General features: G+C 44.5%; 3 protein-coding genes across 3 annotated transcripts; 2 read left to right on the forward strand and 1 right to left on the reverse strand.

The window, feature by feature from the left end:
- The first annotated feature begins 13,886 nt into the window (after nt 1-13,886).
- LOC125530877 (early nodulin-like protein 18) lies at nt 13,887-14,805 on the forward strand. The gene is made up of 2 exons (XM_048695299.1): nt 13,887-14,126; nt 14,223-14,805. The coding sequence occupies exons 1-2, from the start codon at nt 13,949-13,951 to the stop codon at nt 14,663-14,665; spliced, it is 621 nt and encodes a 206-aa protein (XP_048551256.1). The 5' UTR covers nt 13,887-13,948; the 3' UTR covers nt 14,666-14,805.
- Nucleotides 14,806-14,853: 48 nt separating this feature from the next.
- On the reverse strand, nt 14,854-17,137 carry LOC125530878 (small ribosomal subunit protein uS11x). The gene is made up of 6 exons (XM_048695300.1): nt 16,973-17,137; nt 15,809-15,928; nt 15,672-15,717; nt 15,497-15,582; nt 15,284-15,413; nt 14,854-15,156 (listed from the first exon to the last, which is right to left on the reverse strand). Exons 1-6 carry the CDS (start codon nt 16,973-16,975, stop codon nt 15,089-15,091), a joined length of 453 nt encoding a protein of 150 aa, XP_048551257.1. The 5' UTR covers nt 16,976-17,137; the 3' UTR covers nt 14,854-15,088.
- A 3,538-nt stretch (nt 17,138-20,675) lies between these two features.
- LOC125527092 (galactosyltransferase family protein) lies at nt 20,676-21,564 on the forward strand. The gene has a single exon (XM_048691668.2). The coding sequence runs from the start codon at nt 20,746-20,748 to the stop codon at nt 21,121-21,123; it is 378 nt and encodes a 125-aa protein (XP_048547625.1). The 5' UTR covers nt 20,676-20,745; the 3' UTR covers nt 21,124-21,564.
- Nucleotides 21,565-25,093: the final 3,529 nt, after the last annotated feature.

The following is a 25,093-nucleotide window of genomic DNA, read 5'->3' on the forward strand; positions in this document are numbered from 1 at the left end:
TTGCTTCTCCCGTAACTACCCGGTACTCCGAAAAATACCCGAATCACTCGGAACCTTTCCGATATCCGAATATAGTCGTCCAATATATCGATCTTTATGTCTCGACCATTTCGAGACTCCTCGTCATGTCCCCGATCTCATCCGGGACTCCAAACTCCTTCGGTACATCAAAACTCATAATATAACTGTCATCGAAACCTTAAGCGTGCGGACCCTACGGGTTCGAGAACAATGTAGACATGACCGAGACACGTCTCCGGTCAATAACCAATAGCGGGACCTGGATGCCCATATTGGCTCCTACATATTCTATGAAGATCTTTATCGGTCAGACCGCATAACAACATACGTTGTTCCCTTTGTCATCGGTATGTTACTTGCCCGAGATTCGATCGTCGGTATCCCATACCTAGTTCAATCTCATTACCGGCAAGTCTCTTTACTCGTTCCGTAATACATCATCTCACAACTAACTCATTAGTTGCAAGGCTTATGTGATGTGTATTACCGAGAGGGCCCAGAGATACCTTGTAACACCCTTGATGCGACTATAGCTCCCACGTGTCGAGGCACGACTTAGAGACATAATCGCATTGAAGGCATATGTCGCAAGTTAGGCAATCTTCACAAACATCCCATGTAATATAATAATAAAAGTGAGATAACATAGTTGGCTTACACTCGCCACGTCAATCAAGTGCATAAATAACATTACATCATCCAAACACTCATGGCCCGACTACGGCGCCAAAATAAAAGAAAACCCAACATGCGACAACGGTCCCGTTCACCCCCAACTGGGCACCACTACTGATCATCGGGAAAGGAAACGTAGTATCGTTGAGAGTCTTCGTCGAACTCCCACTTGAGCTCATACGCGTCACCTGGAGCGGAATCATCGGGCCCTGCATCTGGTGTAATAGTAATCTGTGAGCCACAGGGACTCAGCAATCTCGTACCCTCGCGATCAAGACTATTCAAGCTTATAGGTATGGCAAGGAAAAATATGAGTGGAGCTGCAGCAAGCGACTAGCAAGTATGGTGGCTAACTTATTCGCAAAAGAGAGCGGGAAGAGGAGGCAAAGCACGAGCGAGAAACTAGAGAACAACCTGCGCAAACATTACTCCAACACCGTGTCCACTTCCCGGACTCCACCGAGAAGAGGCCATCACGGTAACACACTCAGTTGATTCATTTTAATTTAATTAAGGTTCAAGTTATCTACAACCGGACATTTACAAATCTCATCTGCCCATAACCGCGGGCACGGCTTGCGAAAGTTCAATCCCTGCAGGGGAGTCCCAACTTAGCCCATGACAAGCTCTCACGGTCAACGAAGGAATAGACCTCCTCCCAAGACGTTCCGATCAGACTCGGTATCTCGGTAATTCAAGACAACTCCGACAATGGTAAAACAAGTCCAGCAACACCGCCCGCTGTGTCGACAAATCCCGATAGGAGCCGCACATATCTCGTTCTCAGGGCACACCGGATAAGCTAAGCGTACGGGAGCCAACGTAACCCAAGTTACCAATGGACGACCCCGCACGGTGCTCTAGGTTGGACCAACACTCAGAGGAGCACTGGCCCGGGGGGGTAAAATAAGATGACCCTTGAGTCCGCGAAACCCAAGGGAAAAGGCTAGGTGGCAAATGGTAAAACCAAGGTTGGGCATTGCTGGAGAAGTTTTATTCAAGGCGGACTGTCAAGGGGTTCCCATTATAACCCAACCGCGTAAGGAACGCAAAATCCGGGAACATAACACCGATATGACGGAAACTAGGGCGGCAAGAGTGGAACAAAACACTAGGCGAGAGGCCGAGCCTTCCACCCTTTACCAAGTATATAGGTGCATTAAGATAACATGGCAATATAATGATATCCCAACAAGTAAATAAATTTTCCAACAAGGAACGGCTCCAATCTTCACCTGCAACTAGCAACACTATAAGAGGGGCTGAGCAAAGCGGTAACATAGCCAATCAATGGTTTGCTAGGACATGGTGGGTTAGAGGTTCAACATGGCAATTGGGAGGCTGACAAGCAAAAGGTAGGCATCGTAGCATTGGCATAGCAAAAGAGCGAGCAAACTAGCATAGCAAAGATAGTAGTGATTTCGAGGGTATGATCATCTTGCCTGCACAGCTGTCAGAGTTGACTGGATCCTCAAGAGCAAACTCAACGGGCTCCTCGTTAGCGAACTCGTCTCCCGGCTCTACCCAAACAAGACAAACAAGCAACAAGGATACAATCAACCACGTGCAAACTCAAACAACACGATGCAAAGATGATATGCTATGAGGGATGCGATGCGGGATGCAAAATGCAAGATATGACAGGAAATGCATGAACCTGGCCTCAACTTGGAATTCCAAGGGTGCCACTGGAAAGATGAGATGAAATCGCTTGAAAACGATATAAAGAACACCGGAATCGGAGTTACGGTTTGGAAATGGCAAGCGATTCAAAAATGACACCGGTCTGCGATTTACAGCAAGTAGGCATCTAAATGCAATGAGATGAACATGCTACAGCCCCCAAACAAGACAACAAAATACACGGCAGGGATGCACACAAGATGCTTAACAAAATTCTAGCACTGAGCTACGGCCAATTCATCCATTAGGAGGTTCAAACAAGCATGGCAAAAACGCAAATGGTAAAACAGATCTCAGACTTAGTGAAATTAACACTTGTCTGGAATTTCAGATCATATAGCCCTCTTCGGAGCAACAAAACAACATGCTACAGGACCTGAACATGACAAAGAAAGGCATGGCATGGAGCTACTCAACAAGCTTAACAAAATTCCCTTAGTGACCTTGAGCCAAAAGGGATCAAAAAATATACTAACAAGCACACGAACATAGCAAAAACATAATCAGTTTTCAGACTTAGTGAAAACTGGGACATGCTGAAACATAACTCACGAAGGCATGTTAACAAGCTCGATGCACTCACCACGGTGCAAGTCATGGCAACGCAAGCATACATCCATTAAGAAGGCATAAAATGCAAGCTAGACATGGCAAGAACAATGGCATAGCATGCACGGATCAACTACAATAACATCGGCAAAATCGCAAACAAGTTGACGATCTGCCCAGATTCACAACGAAGCAAAAGTAGAGCTCGATTGACTCAAGCTAGGGTGCTCCATAATTGCAAGTAAAGATATGGATGGAAAGATCACTACAAGGTTAACAAAACTCCTCTACTGATCATCCTCAAAAGAGGCACGGATCACTAGAAAACAGCAAGAACATATGGCAGCATGAACTAAATAATCCCAGACTTAGGGAAAACTACTAAGTCTCTGAAAACAGATTTACCGGGTGCCTCACTTTGCAAGCTTGCACAAGTCACCAAACACATCCTAAAAATGCATGGGTTCCACCTCTGGAAATATAACAAGATGCTTAACAAAACATATGAAGGACTCACAGGCATATCATGCACACAACAATCATGGCAAAAATGACAAAAGTCTAAGATGAACTAGCAGATCTGACAAATAACTCATGAAGCCTCCTTCTAGCAGCATTTCGGGCATCAAGATGAACTCAAATGAAAATGATGCAATGTAATGAAATGATGTTCTCGTTGAGAAGAACATTTTGATATACTATATGTCCAAATCGGAGCTACGGATGCGGAGATATCACCGGTCAAAGTTAGCATAAAAATTAGGGTTTCGGGGATAAAAGTCAACCGTCGAATTTTCCAGATCTGGATCTGCACGGTTATCGGAGTTCGCCAGAGGGAGCACTGTTCACCGCCGGAGTTGGACGGTGAGGCAGCCGGAGAGAGGGAGGCTGGCTCGGGCGGCGAGGGTGCCGCGGTGGTCGGCGGGGCGGCGGCGTCCTCGGGCGGCGAGAGGAGGCGCGGGCGGCGGCGTGGTGGCCCGCGGCGGTGGCGGCGGTGGCCCGCGGCGGCGGCGGTGGCAGCCCGCGGCGGCGGCGGTGGCAGCCCGCGGCGGCGGCGCCCACCGGAGCCGAGGGAGGCGGCGCCGATCGAGGCGGGGAGGCGCGGGGGCGGCTCGGGCTCGCGGGGGCCCGATCTGGGCCTCCCGGGTCGCGGCGGCGGCAAGGTGGCGAGTGCCACGTGGCGCGACGGGATAGGGCGAGGGGGCGGCGGCGGACGTGTCCGGCGCCGGGCGGACGTGTCCGGCGCGCGGAGATGAAATTAGGGTTTCGGGGAGAGGAGGAGATCCAAAAACGGGGGGGGGTCTATTTATAGGCATAAGTGGAGCTAGGAGAGTCCAAATGAGGTGCGGTTTTTGGCCACGCGATCGTGATCGAACGCTCTAGGAGATGGAGCAGAGTTTGGTGGGTTTTGAGCCAAATTGGAGGGGTGTTGGGCTGCAACACACACGAGGCCTTTTCAGTCCCTCGGTTAACCGTTGGAGTATCAAACGAAGTCCAAATGGTACGAAACTTGACAGGCGGTCTACCGGTAGTAAACCAAGGCCGCTTGGCAAGTGTCGGTCCAATCCGGAAATGTTTAATCCCCACACACAAAAGAAAGCTAGAAATGATCACCGGAGGAGAACGAAGCGCTGGAATGCAAAACGGACAACGGGGAAAATGCTCGAATGCATGAGACGAACACGTATGCAAATGCAATGCACATGATGATATGATATGAGATGCATGACAACGAGAACAACACACGGAGACAAAGACCCAAACCCGAGAAATAAATATAACTTAACGCCAGAAATGGCAAGAGTTGGCGTACAAATAGGGAAAGTTACATCCGGGGCGTTACATACCTCTCCGATAATCGGAGTGACAAATCCTAATCTCGAAATATGCCAACCCAACATGTACCTTTGGAGACACCTGTAGAGCACCTTTATAATCACCCATTTACGTTGTGACGTTTGGTAGCACACAAAGTGTTCCTCCGGCAAACGGGAGTTGCATAATCTCATAGTCATAGGAACATGTATAAGTCATGAAGAAAGCAATAGCAACATACTAAATGATCGGGTGCTAAGCTAATGGAATGGGTCATGTCAATCACATCATTCTCCTAATGATGTGATCCCGTTAATCAAATAACAACTCTTTTGTTTATGGTTAGGAAACATAACCATCTTCGATTAACGAGCTAGTCAAGTAGAGGCATACTAGTGACACTCTGTTTGTCTATGTATTCACACATGTATTATGTTTCCGGTTAATACAATTCTAGCATGAATAATAAACATTTATCATGATATAAAGAAATAAATAATAACTTTATTATTGTCTCTAGGGCATATTTCCTTCATTTTGGTCCTTACTGACAAAAGGGGGAGAAGCATATGAGTTTGATAGTCTTCAAGCGGGTCCACATGGGCAGTTGCTTTAGATTTTGCCTCGTGTTTACAACTCTTGTTTTGATACATTTGGTTCTTTGAGTTGTAACACCTAAACTCGATGGTCGTCTGCTACTTATTTGCTACTTTGTGATGCAATGATAAATTCCGCATGTGCGACGATAAATTCCGCACTTAGATCATTTTGCAGACGTCCATTTTCCATTATGCATGTCATTATCTTCACATACCTTCACATGCATAATGAATTGTCATCATAAGTTGAAGAGGATCTCCACGAGTACAACCTGCCATGTGCATTTGCATTCCAAAAGCAAATTACTTATATGCACATCTTCAGGGGGAGCCCTTGCAACTAATGAAGACAATTCCTTATCCTTTACAATTTCACATATTATATTCCCCGTTGAAAACTTCAACTAGTTTGTCATCAATCACCAAAAAGGGGGAGATTGTAAGTGCATCTAGTGCCACCCCTAGTTGGTTTTGGAGTATTGACGACAAACCTAGTTGAGGGACTAATGTGTTTGTGAGAATTGAAGGATAACACAGGTAGAAGTCCCTCATTGATTCGGTTTTCCTACGAGAGATGACCCCTAAAAATGTATGAAGACATTGATGTCAAAGGTGGTATATGAAGATATTCTCATTGAAGACTATGATAAGAGAAGACATCGCATGAAGCCTATGGAGCTCGAAGACTCAGATCTTTCATAGTTCCTTTTCTTCTTTATTGAGTCATAGAAACCACCGTACTGTTAAGTGGGGTCCAAGAGAACCAGTCAGAATGACTGAAGTGATGCTTAACCAAAACTATGTCTTCGAGTGAAGACTATGAGAGCGAATCTTGTCCAGAGTCGGACAAGTCAGCTTTGCTTGTAGCCCAAGTAAAGTTGCCGTGTGTGTTTGAAATCTGACCGTTGGAACACGTGTTAGTTCCTTAGTGACCCAGGGTCATTTCGGACAAATCAGGTCGGGTTGCCTAGTGGCTATAAATAGCCCACCCCCTACAACCATAAACGGTTGGCTGCTCAGAGTTAGAGTACGGCTTTTGTCGTTTGAGAGCAACCCACCTCGAAGCCTTTGAGAGAGAATTCCTTGCGAGGATAAAGCCCTAACCACCTAGAGCCAAAGAGTGTTAGGCATCACTTAAGTCTTCTTGTCTGTGTGATCTGAAGACTTATTACACTTGAGGACTGTGAATCCTCCAGCCGGTTAGGCGTCGCGTTCTGAGCATCCAAGAGACATTGTGGATCGCCGGTGAATGAAGTCTGTGAAGGTTTGGGAGTCTACCTTGAAGACTTACCAGAGTGATTGGGCGAGGTCTGTGTGACCTTAGCTCAAGGGGAATACGGTGAGGACTGGGTGTCCTGAGCTGCGTGTTCAGGACTGGGTGTCCGGGACTGTGTGTCCTCAGGTTTAAATACCTAGCCGCCCTAACCAGACATACAGTTGTCACAGCAACTAGAACTGGTCCAACAAATCATTGTCTTCAACGAGTCACTGGTTTCATCCTTCCCTTCCCTTTACTTACTATTGGTCCTTGTGAAGTCATTGTATGATTGCATTATCTTCTGTCTTCACTGAGTGACTGCTTGTTCTGATCGGCTTCATAATATCTTCCTACCTGATCCTTACTACCTAGCTGCTATTTGTCATTGTGCTTTCACTTCATTGAATACTTCACTATGGTTTGCCTAGTGTAGTCTACCTTCCGCTGCATGGTAATAGGTTTATTTCTATCGTTTGTCTTCGAAACTTCCACGTTTTGAAGACCTTCATAAAAATCGCCTATTCACCCCCCCTCTAGTCGATATAACGCACTTTCACATACTACCCTTCAGGCCTCGTTTGGCACAAGGGGGCGGAGGGGTTTTGAGGGGATTATCCCCGCGAGGCCTAGAATCCCCGCGAGGCCCAGGCAGCCCGTTTGGTACGAAGGGTTAGATGGGCCAAACCGCGCGGTTCCCATTCGATCCCCTTCTACCCACGCGCTTCAGAAGACTCGAGGGGGGCGCAGGGATTTGGTCGCCCGACTCCTCGCAAGACACCATCGCCGTCGACTCCTCCCCAAGACGCCGCCGCCGACTCCTCCCCGCCGCTCGACGCCTCGACGCCGGCGATCTCCTTCGGCGTGCTGGACTTCTCCCCGGTGGTAAGTCATCGTCGCCCCACCCCTCCCCTCCCCTCCCCCCTCCTCTCCCGGGAGAAGTCTGCGCCATGGCTGCCACCTCCTGCACACCCTCCCTCCGCCTCGTCCTCACCTCATCGCTAGATTTTTAACTGTTTTACACTATTTTAATTCAATATGGCAATCCCTTCCTATCAAACGTTGTTTTGTACAGAGGGGGATTTGAAGGATGTGTGGCTAGAGGAGGATTTGAGGCTTCAAGAGGATTGGGTGGAAGAGGGGGATTCACCAAATCCCCTGGAATCCTCTCCTCTCAAAACCTCCACAATCCCTTGCTGCCAAACAAGGCCTCATGGGAGTATGATATGCTAACTAAGGTAGAGGCGAAGCCAACATACAATCATTGGGTTCAGATGAATCCAACCACTTTTACGTCACATGCACATGCGTACGTATTTATCTCGTATGAACCTTGTAAAAAGTCAAGGTTGAATCTATTAGAGCTAGATTCTTCGATTCTTCTTTTTATGTTCAACATGTAAACATGCCAGCCATCCTACCAACCAGGGGCGGACGCACGTTCAGGGATGTGGGGGCAGCTGCCCCCACTTGATTTTTACGTTCACCTATAGTTTAACAACGTAGTAGGCCATGTGCCCCCACTCAGCCCATTACCCCTGCCCCCACTCAGCCCAATTCTTTGTATTATTTCTAAAAGCCGAACTCCAAATTAAGATGTAGCCCACTGAATAGGAATTCCCTCGCAGGTTGTCTCATGGGCTGCAGCCTACGGGTCTAATCGTTGCCTAACTCAATCGCCGGATGCCCTAAAAAAGACTCAATTGCTAGATTTCCCTTGTACACGCATGCCTACCTAATGGAATCCCCCGATCTCTTGTCTCACGCGCCGCGTAGCTGCTGCAATCCCCTAACTTGTGTCGGCCATCCCTCGCGCCATCGCGGCCTAGCACTATGATACCACAATAGCGGCCGCACAACCCAATCACCAAAGAGGGGCCCTAATTTTCAATTCTTCTCTAATTCTAATTGACATAAAGGTAAACTATATAGTATCCTTTTCCCCCAAAGTTTTTGTTTGTTTACAATTCCTATATGTTAACAGCCATGTTAGTTTACTGATGTGTATAATTTATCAATTCGGGTGATTAGGTTAGTTTAAAAAAACGGTGACGTGTAAATTTCAGTATGCAACTTTCTACTTCAGATTATTGGCTAGTTCTGACAAAAAACTCAAATTTATTCAGGTCAACTATTAGTACTTCCTAGTTTCCTCACATTTCTTCTTCATGTATGACATATGAAATTTGGCAATTCATTTGGCATTTTAATTTTGTCACTTAACGTTTATGGGAAGCTAATGGAGAGTTTTTCTCTTTCAGAAAACAACAATGCCCAAGATGCCTTAACAAGTTGATTTGGACAAGCGTCTAATTAGTGAAGTGATTGTTATACATTTTCATGCCGTGAAAGATTGCTGGTTGATGAAACGGAAGGTAATGTGCTAAAGCTCTTTTCTGTTTTATTAATACCGGCCTTCTTCGGTGTTTCCATTCTTCCCTACTTCGATAGTGCTTTTTTTTCTTGCAAGTTGTAAATTAGATTGATAGAACAATGCTTCAATAATGTTCTCTTATGCAACTTCGGAACAAGATGTCGTCATAAATGGTTAGTTTTGTTTCACTTCTCAATTAACTTGGTTACCATGTGGAGAATGATGTGATTATGGCAAGTGTTTTACTTTATATCAATGCGTTTGCCATGTTGAACGTGAATATATCCATATATTGGGGTTGGTTGCTCTTGGGCCACACTTGCTAGCTTTGGGTCTTGGCGCTCTTGTGTCTGGCTCAGATGATGTTTCTTGATGTCGCTAGCGTCTTTTATTCATAGTCCCCAAACTCGAATATATTTTTGTGTTTTTGGTTTTCGCTTGGCTTTTCCCTGATTAATTGGGAATGTTTATTTTTTGGTCATGTTTTCCTTATAAACTAGACCATCTTTCCTCTGCTTAACGACTGCAAAACCCCTGCCGTCGAATGAGGTTCTTAAAAAAAATGGTGATATATTTTTGCCCCCTCTCAAGTTTTTTCCTGGGTCCGCCCCTGGTACCAACCCATCTTAGCGCTAAACATGCTTGCTCGCTGATGGTCACCGGGAGTTGGCCTGACCTGAACCTCCGTTCCTGCTCACTGGCCTCTTGCATGATGGGAAAAAGTTGGAATGACCAATATCACTTTGATCAGTAGACTCAGATGTTGATGCCGGCATTCAAGGCCACCCTTTTAGGTGTAGACAAAGAGCATCATTCAAAGCCTTCTATTTAAGGGCTCCTTTGATTCAAAGGAATTGCATAAATTTTTTGAAGGATTTGAACCCTTAGGAATTTTTTCTGTGATGCTCGTTTGATTCGTAGGATTGGCATCCTTAGGAATTTTTCCATAGGATCCATTTGTACTACATTTTGAAGGAAAATTTCCATCCACTCAAACCTCTTTGTAGAATTCTTTTGTTTTTCCCGCGCTATCAAACGTTCTTTCAAATCTTGTAGGATACTATGGGACATGCCATCCTATTCCTGCATTTTTTCCTATTCCTTCATTTGGACAATCCTGTGAATCAAAGAGGCCCAAAAATCCACCTGGGGCTGGCGCAGCAACAACGACGAGACCTAGTCGCTCGATGCGCATGTCTCCTTTGTTCGCTTTGATTTGTCTATGGTTGACCTATCAACTGTTGACCGGCCAAGTTGACCATTTGACTTTTGAAAAAAATGAATATGGAAAATTCATAAAAAATAAACTTGATAAAAAATCATGGATTAAAAAATCTTCCTATATTTGCAAAAAAGTTCACTAATATGAAAATGTTTAAAATTACGAAAAGTTCATGAATTTGAAAAATAAATCATGGATTTTGCAAAAAAAAAAGTTCACAGCTTTGAAAAATTCAAGCATTTTGAAAAAAATAATCACAATTTCGAGTAAAGTTAATGGGCTTGAAATATATTTATGTGTTCGAAAAATCACAGATTCAAAAAAGTGTTCACATGTTTTGAAAAAAGGTTCATGATTTTTTTTTAAATCATGGATTATGACTTACTTCACAGATTTGAAAAAATATTTTGAATTCTGAAAATGCACGCATTTGAATTTTCTTTAAAAAATACAAAAGGTGAATAAGGAAAAATAAAAGAACAAAAACTGATCCAGAAAAACCAAAACCAAAAAAGAAAAGGCGATCAAAAGCTTCTAGAAGCTTCCCAATAATGACCTAGGAAGCTTCTAGAAGCTTCCCACGGCCGGGAAAGGGAACTTGTCGTGAGTGCCTTCCACAGGCCAGCCCATAAGAGAATCGATCGAGGGAGGGGGATATGCACCTTCTACTGATAACGCTGTAAGCAGCGCTATAAGCGCAAAAAGGAAACATCATACTCAAATGACAAGTGACACGTGTATGGCATGAAGTAATATGGTCCAAACATACTCATTACCATTCATCTTGCCACATCAAACAGATGACATTAGCAGAATCTTTTTAGTTTTTCAGACTTAAAAATGTTTTATCTTCTAAATAAAAATCCGATTAAAAATATGTTTTCACCATTAAATTTGTCTCAACGAGATCTTCAAAACTAGATCTCATATTGATATGTTTCGTCGACTTTTTTTGTTGCCAAAAGTTGCCATGTTGCATACACTGTAATTGCCATAGAGTTTAAACTAAAGTTGCCATTATATGTTTCATTTCATCTATTTTTTCTTCTACATTTAGAGCTACCGTTGTATTTTTAACTACTTTTCATGGCCAATTTTATTGATTAACCATGGAAATTTTGTAATTAACCATGGCAAATTTAATTCATGGGTTATGGCAATTTTTAGTAAATCATCATGGCAAATTTAGTTTATAGATCATGGCAATTTTCATATTTTTGAACATGGAAATTATTTTTTGTATGAACCATTGCAAAATTTAGTGCATGTATCATGGTAAATTTAAGTAATTCACCAGGTCAATTTTAGTTTACGATTCATGGCAAATTTGAGTCATTGACCATGCATTTTTAAAGTAACTGACAACTGATTTCTTTTTAATTATGAACCATGTCAAAGTTATTTCATGGATTATGGCAAATTTTAGTAATTCACAATGGCAAGTTTAGTTTCTTAATTCCCCGTTTTACAACATGTCAAAATTTACTTTAAACATAGAAGAAAAAGTAGTTGAAATATATGATGGCAACTTTAGTGTAAACACCATGACAATTTATGTGCAATATACATGGCAACTTTTAACAAAAATAAAGTCGTCAAAACATATCGATATGGGATCTAGTTTCGAATATCTCGCCGTGACGGATTTAATGGTGAAAACGGATTTTAATCGGATTTTTCATTTAAGAGATAAAACATTTTAAAAACTAAAAACCCGAAAGGTTCCTCCTGACATCATCAGTTTCGTCACTTGTGCATGTATGCTGTGACGTGGCGCAATCCGTGGTCATGGAGCGTGTGGTCGGGTGTTGCTTCCGCCACACGTGTGGTGGTTATTGGCGTCCAACATCAATTCCAGGTGTCAGCTTCTCTAAAAAAAGATAACCCACGGCGTGAGGGCTCACCATGGTCTAGTCATAGCAAAATAGGTGTGCATCTTGATTTTCCCATTTTAACTAGGATTTTGGTTTATCCGAACTTCTTTTACATTAGGAAGATAAAAGAAAACTTTGTTTATTCTGCGTATATAATCTATTTTTTCTTGCGAAAAAGGTCTAGGGGCATATATTAAGTAGCATAGGTCCTTACAAACAGACCCTTACAGTAAAATGGAATTACATTCAAATTCGTGGGGTGCCTAAGTCTTCTTCCTCCTATGCCCACCTGCGGCGTGTCGTGAGCATAGCCCGATGCCGCCTCTAGGTCTCTACCATGGTGGAGCAAACTTTTTAAAAATCGGGAGCTTGTAGAAGCAGCGGCTAGGAAGTCGTCCATGCATACTAGGAGACGCGACGGCCATGAGTTGCGAAGCAAATCACCGCCCTGGAGGAAAGAAAAACCCCGCCAATAAGGGCCTGTAGAAACTTCAAAGATCTCGAAAGCCGGACGAATCCAAACAAATTCACTAGGAACCTAGACCAACCAAGATACATAGCTCACACGCCCTTCACCGGCGAAGAACACACCAAACGAACGAGAATAGGGCGGGGGAGAACATTATTCCTACATTGAGACAGCGCCACCGCTTCACCGCTCCAAATGAAACAAACCCAAACAAAGCATGAAGAATTCGTAAAGAAAACATGAAAAGTTCACCCATGCCAATGTATGACAGATCCAGATCTGATGTTGAGCTTGCCACCGTCCAGAACCATGCCCTGACGATCTCTCCTCCATGGCTCCAGCCAGACTGGGATCGCCGCACTGAATCCATCCGACTGCCGTCGGATTCACCAATGTTGTAGTCATGACCGCTGACGAAGGCCACCACTCGAGCACACATCACCTTCACCGTCACACAGCAACCCTCCAACACCTCCATCACAAGTTGCCCCCGATCAATACCTCCCCGCCGTTGCGCCCTGTCCGCCGCCAAGAGGGGTAGGTGATCAACACCTTATTGTTCTTATTTTCATATCACTCCATTTAAAACTCATAGACATAATTTTACAGTAACATGCAACTGGAGTTTCACAAACGTTTGCTATTTCGAATTTAGTAGTGTGCAACTGTAAGTCGCTGAGAAATTTTTTCGAATAGGAGGCAATTACTAAGATTTAGCAAAAGCTAGTCGAAAACCGGAAAATATATGAAAACACAGTGACCTATGAAAAAGCTGGAAAGACATTCCTTGCTGTTTAAAAATGAAGGAAAAAGGATTAGAGTCATTATGCCTCTTGTAAGTCAAAAGTGTTATTCTTCTTTCAAATTAAAGAGTGTAAACAGCTTTGGTAGATCGATCTGTCTTGTGTAGATGTGCGTTGATCTTCTCCTACTATACATCAATCACCAAGTCACCGCTAGCCCAGGGTGCAAAAGTACAGACCGTTGCACCTGACCCGACCAATGGCACCAGCCAGCCATCACGTCGCGTGGATCCCAACGTTCACAAGCTAAGCCACGACGCCGATATTCCGGGTGCAAGTGCAACCGGCAAAGCATCGATTCGAAAGGCACACAGCACGCACGCATGCACGCACGCAGTCGCAATGGGGTGGCACAGGGGCGCGCCGCACGAAAAAGGAGACAGACCACCGGCACGTGCATGCCTCCTCCTCTACGTAGTAGTACGTAGCTTGAGGCGACCGCCAAAAGCAAGGCACCCCACAGCGTGTAAAGCCGGCCTGCTCGATCAGCTCACGTACGCGGCATGCATGTGCCTACGACTACAAATACGTACGTACCCCGGCCGCCTATACCCATCGACCAATACAAGCATCATCGAGAGTGCAGTTTCTACTTTGTACTAGCTAGCAATGTCGAGCCGTAGATCTTGTGGCCTGGTGCTCGCCTGCGCCGCCCTCATGGCGGCGGTGGCCGGCGCGGCGCAGTACAACGTCGGCGGCGACAACGGCTGGGGCGTGCCCGGCGCCGGCGCCGAGTCCTACAACACCTGGGCCGAGAAGACCACCTTCCAGGTCGGCGACCAGCTCGGTACGTAACCGCACGACCACCTTTCATTTTGCATCTCGGCGACGTGATTTTGATGTGTGTGTGTGTGGTTCATGCATGCATGCGTTGCGTGTGCAGTGTTCGTGTACCCCAAGGACAAGGACTCGGTGCTGCTGGTGGCGCCGGCCGACTACAACGCTTGCAACACCAACACGTACGACAAGCAGTTCACCGACGGCAACACCGTCTTCGACCTCGACCGCGCCGGCGCCTTCTTCTTCATCAGCGGCGTCGACGCCAACTGCCGCGCCAACGAGAAGCTCATCGTCATGGTCGCCGCCGCCGCCAAGGGCGCTCCCACGCCCAGCCAGGGGTCACCCGCAGCAACAGCAACGACCCCGCCGTCTTCTCCCTCAGGTGGCGCCCCGCCAAACTCCCCAGCAGCCCCAAATGCTCCGGCGGGTAACTCAACGCCGGCCAAGGACGCGCCTCCTGGAGCCGCCAGCGGCGCCGGCCTCACGGTGGCAGGCCTCGCCGGCTCGTTCGCGGCATTGTTTGGATACGCCATGCTTGCTTTCTAGTACTGCTTTCCAAACCTATCTTTCACTGCTCCTTTTCAAAGCCGGGAAACTATTTGCTCCTTTTCAGAGGGCAATGTGTCTCTCTGCTCATATTCTTTTCCGTTATGGTCAATGACAAATGCAATATGATGGTTCCTGAATGAGATAGCACTCAGCATTGGCATTCCAGCACAACATATTATCAGATATATTACTAATAAGAGCCAACCATATTATCAGAAACCATAATAAGGCATGTTCGGACTAGAATATTTTTGCATAAATACACGATCAGAGATGTTCTGAAGCGAAGCACAGCTCTGAAACTGACAGTAAACAAATCCGAACTTGGAGTAAACTGATCGGCAACTACATAGGATCTATAAGGCTATTCGAACACCGAATTCTCGATCACGGCCATGAGAGACGATGAAAAAGAGGCGTCTACAGCCTCCTTCCTCTCCTACCACCCTTTCTGCGGGTGCTGTCAGTGGGAACGGGGGTCACGTCCTCTGCAAAGAGAATCAGACATACAATTATTAGTTCTATGCCCAATAAGGACGAGACCACAATGAAACAGCAAAGTAACAAGATATGTGTTCTTCATTTGCATATATGCGGCGGGAAGTCAGAATTTACCAATGCGTCCAATTTTCATGCCAGAACGAGCGAGTGCCCTGAGAGCGGATTGAGCACCAGGTCCAGGAGTCTTGGTCTTGTTGCCTCCAGTGGCACGGAGCTTAATGTGCAAAGCAGTGATGCCGAGCTCCTGGAAGCGCGAGTGGAAAACATATAAGAATCCTGGATGTAGGCACCTGAACAGAAAATAGTCCAATGAAAGCCCATACAAACCTTGCAACGTGTCGCCACATCTTGAGAAGCGAGCATAGCTGCATATGGTGATGACTCGTCACGATCAGCCTTGACCTTCATTCCACCTGCATTGATTATGGGACAATCAAATTTACTTTTAAACCATAAAAAATATAGCTAGATCACGAAAAGAAAATTTAAGTATGGAGCATACCAGTGATACGAACAAGGGTCTCTCTCCCGGACAAGTCAGTGACGTGCTGCAGATGGAGGCTAACACCAGTAAGAAACCGAACAGCACATGACGGTGACAACCATAATAAAGCATGTAATAGGCAAACCAGTACATACGATGAATGTGTCATTGAATGATGCAAAGACATGAGCAACTCCGAAGACATGCTCCCCTTCACGGACAGCAGGTCCAAGAGTAACATTCTCCTCCTTAGGCTCCCTGGTTTTCCTCTTCGACTAGCAAGGCAAATCAGATTTAGCTGAGTACATACTTGACATAATTGCATAACAACATTGAATTAAATTTCACTGTCACAGTAGCAACATTCCAAGTTGGGTATAACAAATTGCATGCAATAACCTGTCATGCAGTTGCACAATGACAGCTAAAACTAAGTGGAAACTGCATAACAGAAAGTTGAACATGTAATGTAACTAATCAACGGAGCATACTAAGAATTGTTTCTACAACCTGCCAAATGCAGAACTCACATCAACTAAATGGAAAAGGTATTAACTGCAAAATTGTATTCACTTACACTACTATATCCCAAGTTGAGTGTAACTAATTTCATGCCAAAACTTGTCATGTTGTAGCATGATGACAACAAAAACTAGAGTGGAAATGCGTATGAGCAGACAATATGTAACTAATCAGAGCAGCATACTGAGAATTCTTTCAAAATCTGCCAATGCAGTATTCTTCTCAGCAAGTAAACAAAAGGAATGTCAAATGAGTTTAAGTTAAATCTTAGCCTCTTCAGTAATCATCTAAGTGTGAACGGCAAGTGTGTATAAATGAATTAGTAAAAGACTGTGGCTCTTGGGAATGTTTGTGAACGAAAACCAGATTTAACCCCTGCCAATATGAGCGCCCCAAATCATTTGGAACACACGCAAACAGTTCGCCACTAAGATCATCACCTACAAAACACAGAAACCCTTCATCCAGATCGAACTTGAAATCTCTCTACCAGTTCAGCTGTTCTTTTTCTCGAATACGTTCAGCTGTTAAAAAATCAAAGCACCAGGTTACAGTTCCAGTCTCTACTCTCTAGGCACCTAAATCGCAGAGCTACAGCCAGCCAGTTCCATCATACGCCAGCACTGAATGATACTGCAAAAGTTCCATAAAAATGGCAGAACGCCTTAGATCACAAACTGCAGCTGCACATCTTGCCGGATTCCCCTAACTGAACTAGCGTCCGCACAGCGAATCCGTCGCGCGAACTCGACAGCCATGGAAATGCCAGGTGAGGGGCGACGGAGGCGAAGGCATACCATGGTGGACCGAGGCGACGAGGGATCGAGGCGCCTTCTCCTTGTGCTTCAGGTCGCGAGCTCGCCGCCGCCGCCGCCGGAGTTTCGTTAAGTGTGAGAAAGGTATTAGCGGGAGAGGTTATATGCGACGGCGGCGGATGCCGGGTACTAGGGTTTAATGCGGAGGCTGAAACAGTGTCTGCAAGTGGGACCGGTGATCGCATGGGCCTAGATGGCCGCCCAGGCCAGAAAAAAAAGGCAGCAAATGGGCTCATTTATTAGTACGGTTGGGCTCATTTATTAGTACGGTTGGGCTCACACCTCATGAAGGTACACTGAAAATGGTAATTTATCTCTTATTCAACAAGTAATTCATATTTTGGCCTATTTTTAACCCCCAAAGGGTTACAATCTATCATGTGTGCATCGAGTTGTGAAGGAGATGTCGACACATGTACGTACGCCCGTGCATATGAGGCTTGCATTAAGTTTACCACACTTGTGTTTCTATCATGTAATCATGTACTAAAAATTTGTTCATGTGAAAACTTGCTGTAGTATGCACGTTGCACGATTTGTTTTTGTGTGCAGGGCACAATATACATGGTTTTATTTTTTTTGGAAAAGAATGCGTAAATTCTCATGTTAATGGTAGATGTTGCTTCTCTTTAAACTATACTATCCAAATTCCAAATGTCAATTTTCAAAGAACTTTCATGAAGTATTTAGTCAGATGGTTGGTCAGTGTATTATTTGTACCATTTTTGGCTCTATATTTGCAAAAGTTGCTTCGGTGTATTCATAAGGTTTGGTTAGTTCAGCACTTGCAAAATAATGTCCCATTTTGTGTATCAGGTCCATCCTTCCATCATTTTTTTTTCATAAACACGGATTAATTATGGAAAAGAGGTGAAATATCTCTGGAAACATTGTGTCTTCAAAATGATGGTAATGGCATATATCTTCTGCGGCTTGCAACATTGTGTCTTCAACTGAACTTGCGCAGAACTCATGATGTTGCAGGATAGATTAGAGTTATACTTGAAGGGAAATTCAACCATAAATAATTAATATCTCTTATTGTCTTATAATATGTGCTCCGAAAGGAATATGCATGACACTGAAGTATGTTGAAGACACAAAGTAATATCAATCTGACTATTATGTATGTCGTCCTTCGTGAAAAATGAGCTTGCTTTGTTTTTAGTCCTTTGAGAAAACTGAGCTTAGTTTTTTTTTGTATCTCTCGCAAATAAACCCGTTTGGTGCATCCTAGCTCCAAATAAGGAGGTTTTTTTTACTGCAATGCAGTATCTTAAGGTTAATGCAGAATGCTAATAGGCTAATGCAGAAAATCATGTGTTATATATGTTCCGCCACAATTCCATGGTCTGGGCTTCTTCATGTTTTTCTCAAGGATTTAAAATCACATGCTCATCTTTGCGGTTGCTCGAGGAAGCATGGGTTCAGTGATAGATGAGAGTCAAATAAAAAAAAGGAGAATTACACTTTTGCCCCTAGTTGTGTCAGCCTGTGGGTTTTGCCCTTAAATTTTTTTTTGCTCTGCTCAGTTTTGCCCTTTGTTTTGTCTCTGGGGTTGTCTGTGTGCTATTTGATTGTTTGACCAATACTTCAAAAATTCATTAAAAATTTCATATGAGCTCATAAAAATGCAAATAAAATATCAAAATATTCAGAAAAACATTATCTTTATGTGCATGTCATTTGTACTTATGAGAACTTAATTGGTTAGATTTCTTGTGAAGGAACCACTTTCCCGGATTCAAATCTTAGACTTGATGCTAGTGGTCATTTTGTCATGATTTATCCTATACTTTCAGGTCATGCTCTTCAATGGGAGCCAATGTTCCTATTAACCACGAGGCCTTGGCACCATAGGTGACCTTGAACGGCATTGTTTAAAAGGTGTACAAATATGTCGCACAAGCACACAAGTAGTGGAGGTTAAAACTGAAATTCACTCTATTTTCTTTAACAATTTTTGAGAACCTTGAGGCTGCTTGCAACGGCATGCACGCACAAGCACAACTCCAAAGGGCTAACACATTTCATTCGCCAGCGTCCGTTTTGATCCATGCGGACCAGAAACACGGCCCAATGCACCAACACAAATGGATGGATGCTCGTTTTCATGTCCACTTCGACCTATTTCCAGCACAAATTTGGTCTGGTTTTGGATCCGCGCGAAAACACTCCTCGGACACCCGCAACGTCCTCCTCTTGTCCTCCACTGACCCGCTTGTTGGTGGCACACATGCCATTCCAACCCCCTCCCAAAATGAGCTTGGGCTCCCCAGCCTCGTCGTCGTAGCCGCCACCACCCAGCTTCCGGCCTCTTCGCCACCTCCGGCACCCCACCCATTCGGCACCGCATCCACCGTCGACGTTGGCTCCACTTTTTGCCGCAGATGGTGTAGCTCGCGGACCGTACCCTACCAAGGGGCGTCGCCGCCCTTCCGCACACCACCACCACCTCCACGGTTGGAGGCATAGATTGTATGTACTAAGAATGGAAGAATTCTCCATTTGCTTGGCAGGGGCAATATAAGGGACATGTCGATGGTTGCACGGCTATACTTGAAGTTTTGGCATCATAAGATCTCTTGATTTGGCACCCCTTTTTTGACATGGTAGGTTCTCACAATGACATCAACGTGCTTCAGTGCTCTCCGGTGTTCTCGAGGCTTTCGGAAAGCAACGACCCATAGGTCAAGTATAACATCACTTGCCACCAACACAATAAGGGATACTACCTAGCTGAACCCCAAGGAGAGAGGAGGGCTAGGTTTGCCGAAGAACAAGAGAGTGCTAGGAAAAGAGTGCACAACATGATCGTAGAGGATAAGCGTGATGACAATATTTTTTTAGGATGGATTACCATAGTGAAAACGTTGAGGCTGAGAGTAGAGTGGCAACGTTTGTACAGTTCATCTAATTTAATCTTAAAATACGTGATCGTGTAACTCATAGTCAATTTCAAAATGATTTGATTGAGCATAAGTGGACTCCTCTTTTTCCTTCCTACAATTTTCAGGCCACGCGTCACCTCTTTCGACGGCCAGTGGTCACCGTCTCGTCACCGGCCATATATGGACAAAAGTTGAGACGAAAACGTAATTCTCAGATGTGTATGTATACCGTCTTCGTGCCCGGCTGCGCACGGCGTTGCTGAGCTTCTCAGACGCTCTTCCAGCGCCGTATATGGACAACGTCGGCCGTCCGGCCTGCCGGACAAGAGCGTCGCCAACGTACACGTACCCAGCCCCAGCCGCAAAACCACACAAATGCATGCATGGCAAAGATGAACAGAAAACGAAATAAGTTCCTCTTCGCCGCCCGTGCGCGCGACACGTCGCCGACCCGCCGTCGCCGTCGCGGGCGCGCGCTCCGGCATGCGCGTTGCTAGCTACAGTAGCCGGCAGGGGCCGCATTAACTCCACGTTGAACGCTGGCCCGACGCGACCGGGACATGCATGGCGCCATCACGCCCGCCTTTTCCCGGAAAGCTGCGTCGGCGAGCGCGCGGCACCGTGCGTGCATGGGAGGCCGGAGAGCGAGCTATGGCCCCTAGACCCGTACACTTGTGCGACCCGTCTTGTCGCGGAGGCCGCGACGACGGCGACGCCACCGTCCGCTTCTAGCTCTGCCGTGTGGCCCATGGCATAGAGCTGGTCTCGCGCGAGTATAAATACGCCCCGCCATGAGCCCTGGGGTGGCCACACGCAACGCCAAGGCCTACGCACTGATACTCTACGGCGTGATCGATCGACGTCATGGCGAAGGTGCAGGTGAGGGCGAGGATCGTAACGGAGGTGGCGCCGCCGCAGCTCGTGTCGGTCGTGCGGCGGAGGAAGGTGCCGAGGAGCCTCGACACGATCGTCGAGGACGACAGGGAGCTGCAGCAGCTGGCCTACGGCGACCATCATCATCATCATCATCATCATCATCAGGCTACTGCCTCCGCGGCGTCGATGAAGAGGGCGTTGCCGGCCGGCGCGCGCACTGGCGGTGCCGGGTTCATGAGGGAGCTCAGCAGCTGCTTCTCCGGCAACGGCGTCCACGGCCAGGCGGGCGGTGGCGGCTGGGAGAGCACGCGCAGCAAAGGGCACGGCCGACGAGCCGTGTTTGCTCACCGGACGCATGCAAATTAAGCAAACGAACAAGGCTTGCTGCTGAACTTGGGCGTCCACATCCATGTCTGTTACTAGCTCGATCAATCTCATTAGTGTGCCCTTGTCCCGTTCCGAAGACTAATAGTAGTACTAGTATGCTAGCATGCGTAGCTAAGCTTTGATGTGACTATGGATTTTTGATGATGTTTATTTAGTGAGAGGAGACCCGTCGATTATGAGACGTGTGCAATAACTTCGTCAATCTAAAGAAATATTGTGTTGGCGCAATATTTCAAAGGTGCTCGTAGGATAGAACGTTCATTTGTGTATTGTATGGATGAGTGTATGCGTATACGCAAGCACCTACATTTGCTCTGTATTAAAAAAAATAGTGGATTCGGCATTTTCTATAAACTATCGTATGAGGGATGCAAGAGTATATAAGTATCTCTCTTTGAATGAAAATAAGGTTCTGTCGTCCTCGCCATTCATCCAACCTTACTTCTTCTTTCTCTTTTTGTTTTGATTTTTTGTCATATCTCTAACTTTTTTTCATTAGTTTTCCCTGAAAATCGACTTAATTGTCCTCCATTTAATGGCTTATCAAATAAAACTAATATTCTCTTTGACAAGCAAATAAGGCCTTGCCAAATACAATAAAATTCTATTTTTTACTTGGGCAGGTAAATCACCAGAAATTTTCATTTAACAATCGCTTATTGCTACAATTACATTAATATAGGAAGGTAAATCAGGATCTAACGTCCCAGAATATTTATATCTTTTGCAACATGTAATAAATATTAGAGTAGAATTCATTTTTACCCCATTTTTTGCTTTTGTGACAGATTTTACATATCTTTTAAAAATTCTCAATTTATATCCCATGCATTGATGCACTTTATACCACATTTTACCCGCATGTGCCACATTTTTCTCCATTTTGTGCTGACTAGGTGCCACGTAGATGTTTTTTAATCTAGTTTTTTGAGCTATCTTTTTGCAGCAGTAGACCAGATCGACGCAAAGGTCCACTCGCATGACCTTCCCTGCCCTCGCTAAGCTCATCAGCGGAGATGTCGCCGTTGCTCCCCATCCCCTGAGGAAGCGTCTCCCACCTCTGCCACCAACCCCGGGCTTGGACGCGCATTGCTCCGCGCTCGCCAACATGTACGCCGGGGTTGGTGTACTTGAGGTATGAATGTGAAGATCAGTGGAGTTCCGTTCTAGCGGAAGAATGAGGGGCCCGTTCTGGCGGAAGAATGAGGGGCCCGTTCTAGCGGTAGGAATATCGGGGCACATGTCCATTCCTTCCACCTCCATGGTGGTGAAGAATGAGGGGGGAGAACGTCGGTTTCGCCCATCGATCGCTCATCGGAGAGGAAGCAACCCGCAAAAATAAAGAAACACCCTGCTTCACTTGATAGAAGGGAACAATGGATGGAAAGGGGAAGCTTGTATCGAGAAACAAAATGAGAATTGACTTGGATCATTGTCGGTAGCCCCAACCCACCCGCCTAAGCCTGCATCGAGGGCATAAGAAGAGAAGGGAGCTCCTATTCCGTGCAGTGGAAGCTAAGAAGACGCGATGCGCACCCCCCCCCCCCCCCCTCCGCTTCATTTTTGGCCGGCCCATTTGCGGGTAAGACCCCCCCTTTTTGTTTTTTTCCCTTTTGTTTCATTTTGTTGCTTCCAATCAAATTCAGGATTTTTTTAAAAAGGCATGATTTTGAAAAAATGTTCTAAATATTATGAAATTTCCAAAGTTATAATTTTTTCATGAATTTAAAATATGTTTGCAAAATTTAAAATTTTTTAACAAACTAAAAAAAAGTTCAGATTTTTCTAAAAAATGTTGCAAAAATTAAAAAGTTTTCATCGATTAAAAAATCATTGTTGATTAAATAATTGTTCACAAATTGCAAAAAATATTTTAAAATTTGATAAATATTCAATAATTCAAAATATATTCATACTTATTTAAAAAATTGTTCCCAAATTTCTAAAGGTGTTCATCGATTAAAAAATGTTCACAAAATTAATATTTTTGACGTATTTCAAAAATAGTTTCTAAATTATGAAAAATTTCAAGAACTTACAAATTTTTCGCGAGTTTGATTTTTATGTGAAAAAACAAAATCATTTTCACGAATTTAAAATTTAGTTTGTGTGTTCAAACAATGTTCACTAATTTTCAAAAATCTTTGAAATTTTGTCAAGAATTTCAAAAAACTATTCGTGAAATAAAAATATGTTCACGAAGTCAAAAAATACTCGTGAGTTCAACATCTGTTCACGACTTGTGAAAGAATGTTCCCAAGTTTGAGAAAAATGTACATGATTTTCTAAAATTGTTCTCCAATTCAAAATATTTACTATTTCAAGAAATATACGTGAATTCAATAAATGTTTGCCAAACGGAAGAGATGGAATAAAAATAAAAATAAAAGAACAAACGAAAATGAAAAAACTAGATTTTTTTTGAAAGAACAGAAACTGGAAAATTCTATAACTTCCCAAACCGGAATAGCAAGTCTTTCATACAAGGCTATTTGGGCCGCCGAATATGGGACGTAGCAAACGTCTGGTTTCTATCCAGCGACCTACGAGCTAAATAGGAGCCATGAGGGGAGCGTCTATACAGCGCGGTACGCGCCCGCAGCCACGGGAGCCCTGCTCCCCGGCTCGCCATCATGGGCCGGCCCATGTGTAGGGCGGGGAGCCCCTTGTTTTTTTAGCCTTTTTTCTGTTTTCAGCTTTATTTTGTTTTTAAATATAATTAGTATTTCAGAAAAAGTTACAAATTGTCCAATTATTCGTGAATTCATAAATTGTTCACAATTTGAATTTTTTTCAGGAAATGATAAATTCTCAAGGAATCAAGAAATGTTCGCAATTTCAGAAATAATGTTAGTCTATTCAAAAAATGTTTATAATTTCAAAAAAATTATGATTTCAAAAACTGTGCACAATTTTAGAAAAATATTCACGATTTCAAAAAAAATGTCCATGATTTCAAAAAAAGAGAAACAGAACATTAAAGAAAAGAGAACAAGAAAAATGTTCACGATTTGAAAAAATGTTCATGATTTCAAAAAAAGAGAAACAGAACATTAAAGAAAAGAGAAAAATAAAAATGTTCATGATTTCAAAAAAATTGTTCACGATTTCAGAAAAAGAGAAACAGGACATTAAAGAAAAGAGAAAAAGAAACAAATTAATCAGAAAAGGTAAAAAGAAAAAGGTAATACAAAATAAAAAAACCGGTAAAAATAAACAAGAAAAAACCGAACCTTCCCAAAACCGGTGGGGATGAATCCCTATATGGGCCGGCCCAAAAAGCTGTGGACGCTCTGGGGGGTTAGCGCCCACTCGCTAGCGGGCGACCTACGCGCCGCATAGGAACCCCGAGCCGTGAGCGTCCGCGAAACTCAGGGGTACTTGTTTGGTCGCTATACGGTGACCATATGTTGTGTTGTGTTGTTTCTCGTGGCCTTTAGGTCTGCGAGGGTGTCATTGACTTATCGTCGGGCCTCGCCTTTTATCTGGTAAACATATTTCACGTTGCTAAAAAAAGGGGCCTGCTACGCGTCGACCGGCGGATATTTTAAAAAGATCCGCCGCCTCGCGAGCCCTCAGATCTAACACAATCGATCAGCCCCACGTTTTCCTCCACTTTGCAACAGAGGTTTTGTTGCGGAAAATATTTGCAACACAGATTATGTTGCGGGTTTTTTTGTAACATAGGTTGTGTTGCAGGATTTTTTTTTGCAACATAGATCGTGTTGCAGAAAAATAAATTGCAACATGACCGAATATTTTTTTGCATTACGGGCATCTCCGATTTTTTCCCTGTATTCCTGCAACAAGATCCTTGTTGCAAAGTTTGCAACAACGTTTTTGACATCTTCTCTGTATCCCTATTCCTGCAACAAGACTATAGTTGCAAAAAAATTACAACAAAGATCATGTTGCAGAAAACGTGAAGAGAGAGATAGAGAGGAGAAGC

This window comes from Triticum urartu, chromosome 6A (genome assembly GCF_056163025.1).
Source record: "Triticum urartu cultivar PI428250 chromosome 6A, HENAU_Tu73, whole genome shotgun sequence".
NCBI classification, from domain to species: domain Eukaryota; kingdom Viridiplantae; phylum Streptophyta; class Magnoliopsida; order Poales; family Poaceae; genus Triticum; species Triticum urartu.

Bases quoted from the DNA above. Each gene is read 5' to 3' on its own strand.
- LOC125530878 (XM_048695300.1), bottom strand. The intron at 15,718-15,808 runs GTATGTACTGGT...CTCCATCTGCAG, and splicing joins CATTCAATGACACATTCATC to CACGTCACTGACTTGTCCGG. The intron at 15,583-15,671 runs GTATGCTCCATA...TAATCAATGCAG, and splicing joins GACCCTTGTTCGTATCACTG to GTGGAATGAAGGTCAAGGCT.
- LOC125530877 (XM_048695299.1), top strand. From the start codon at position 13,949: ATGTCGAGCCGTAGATCTTGTGGCCTGGTGCTCGCCTGCGCCGCCCTC. The intron at 14,127-14,222 runs GTACGTAACCGC...TTGCGTGTGCAG, and splicing joins CCAGGTCGGCGACCAGCTCG to TGTTCGTGTACCCCAAGGAC.
- LOC125527092 (XM_048691668.2), top strand. From the start codon at position 20,746: ATGGCGAAGGTGCAGGTGAGGGCGAGGATCGTAACGGAGGTGGCGCCG.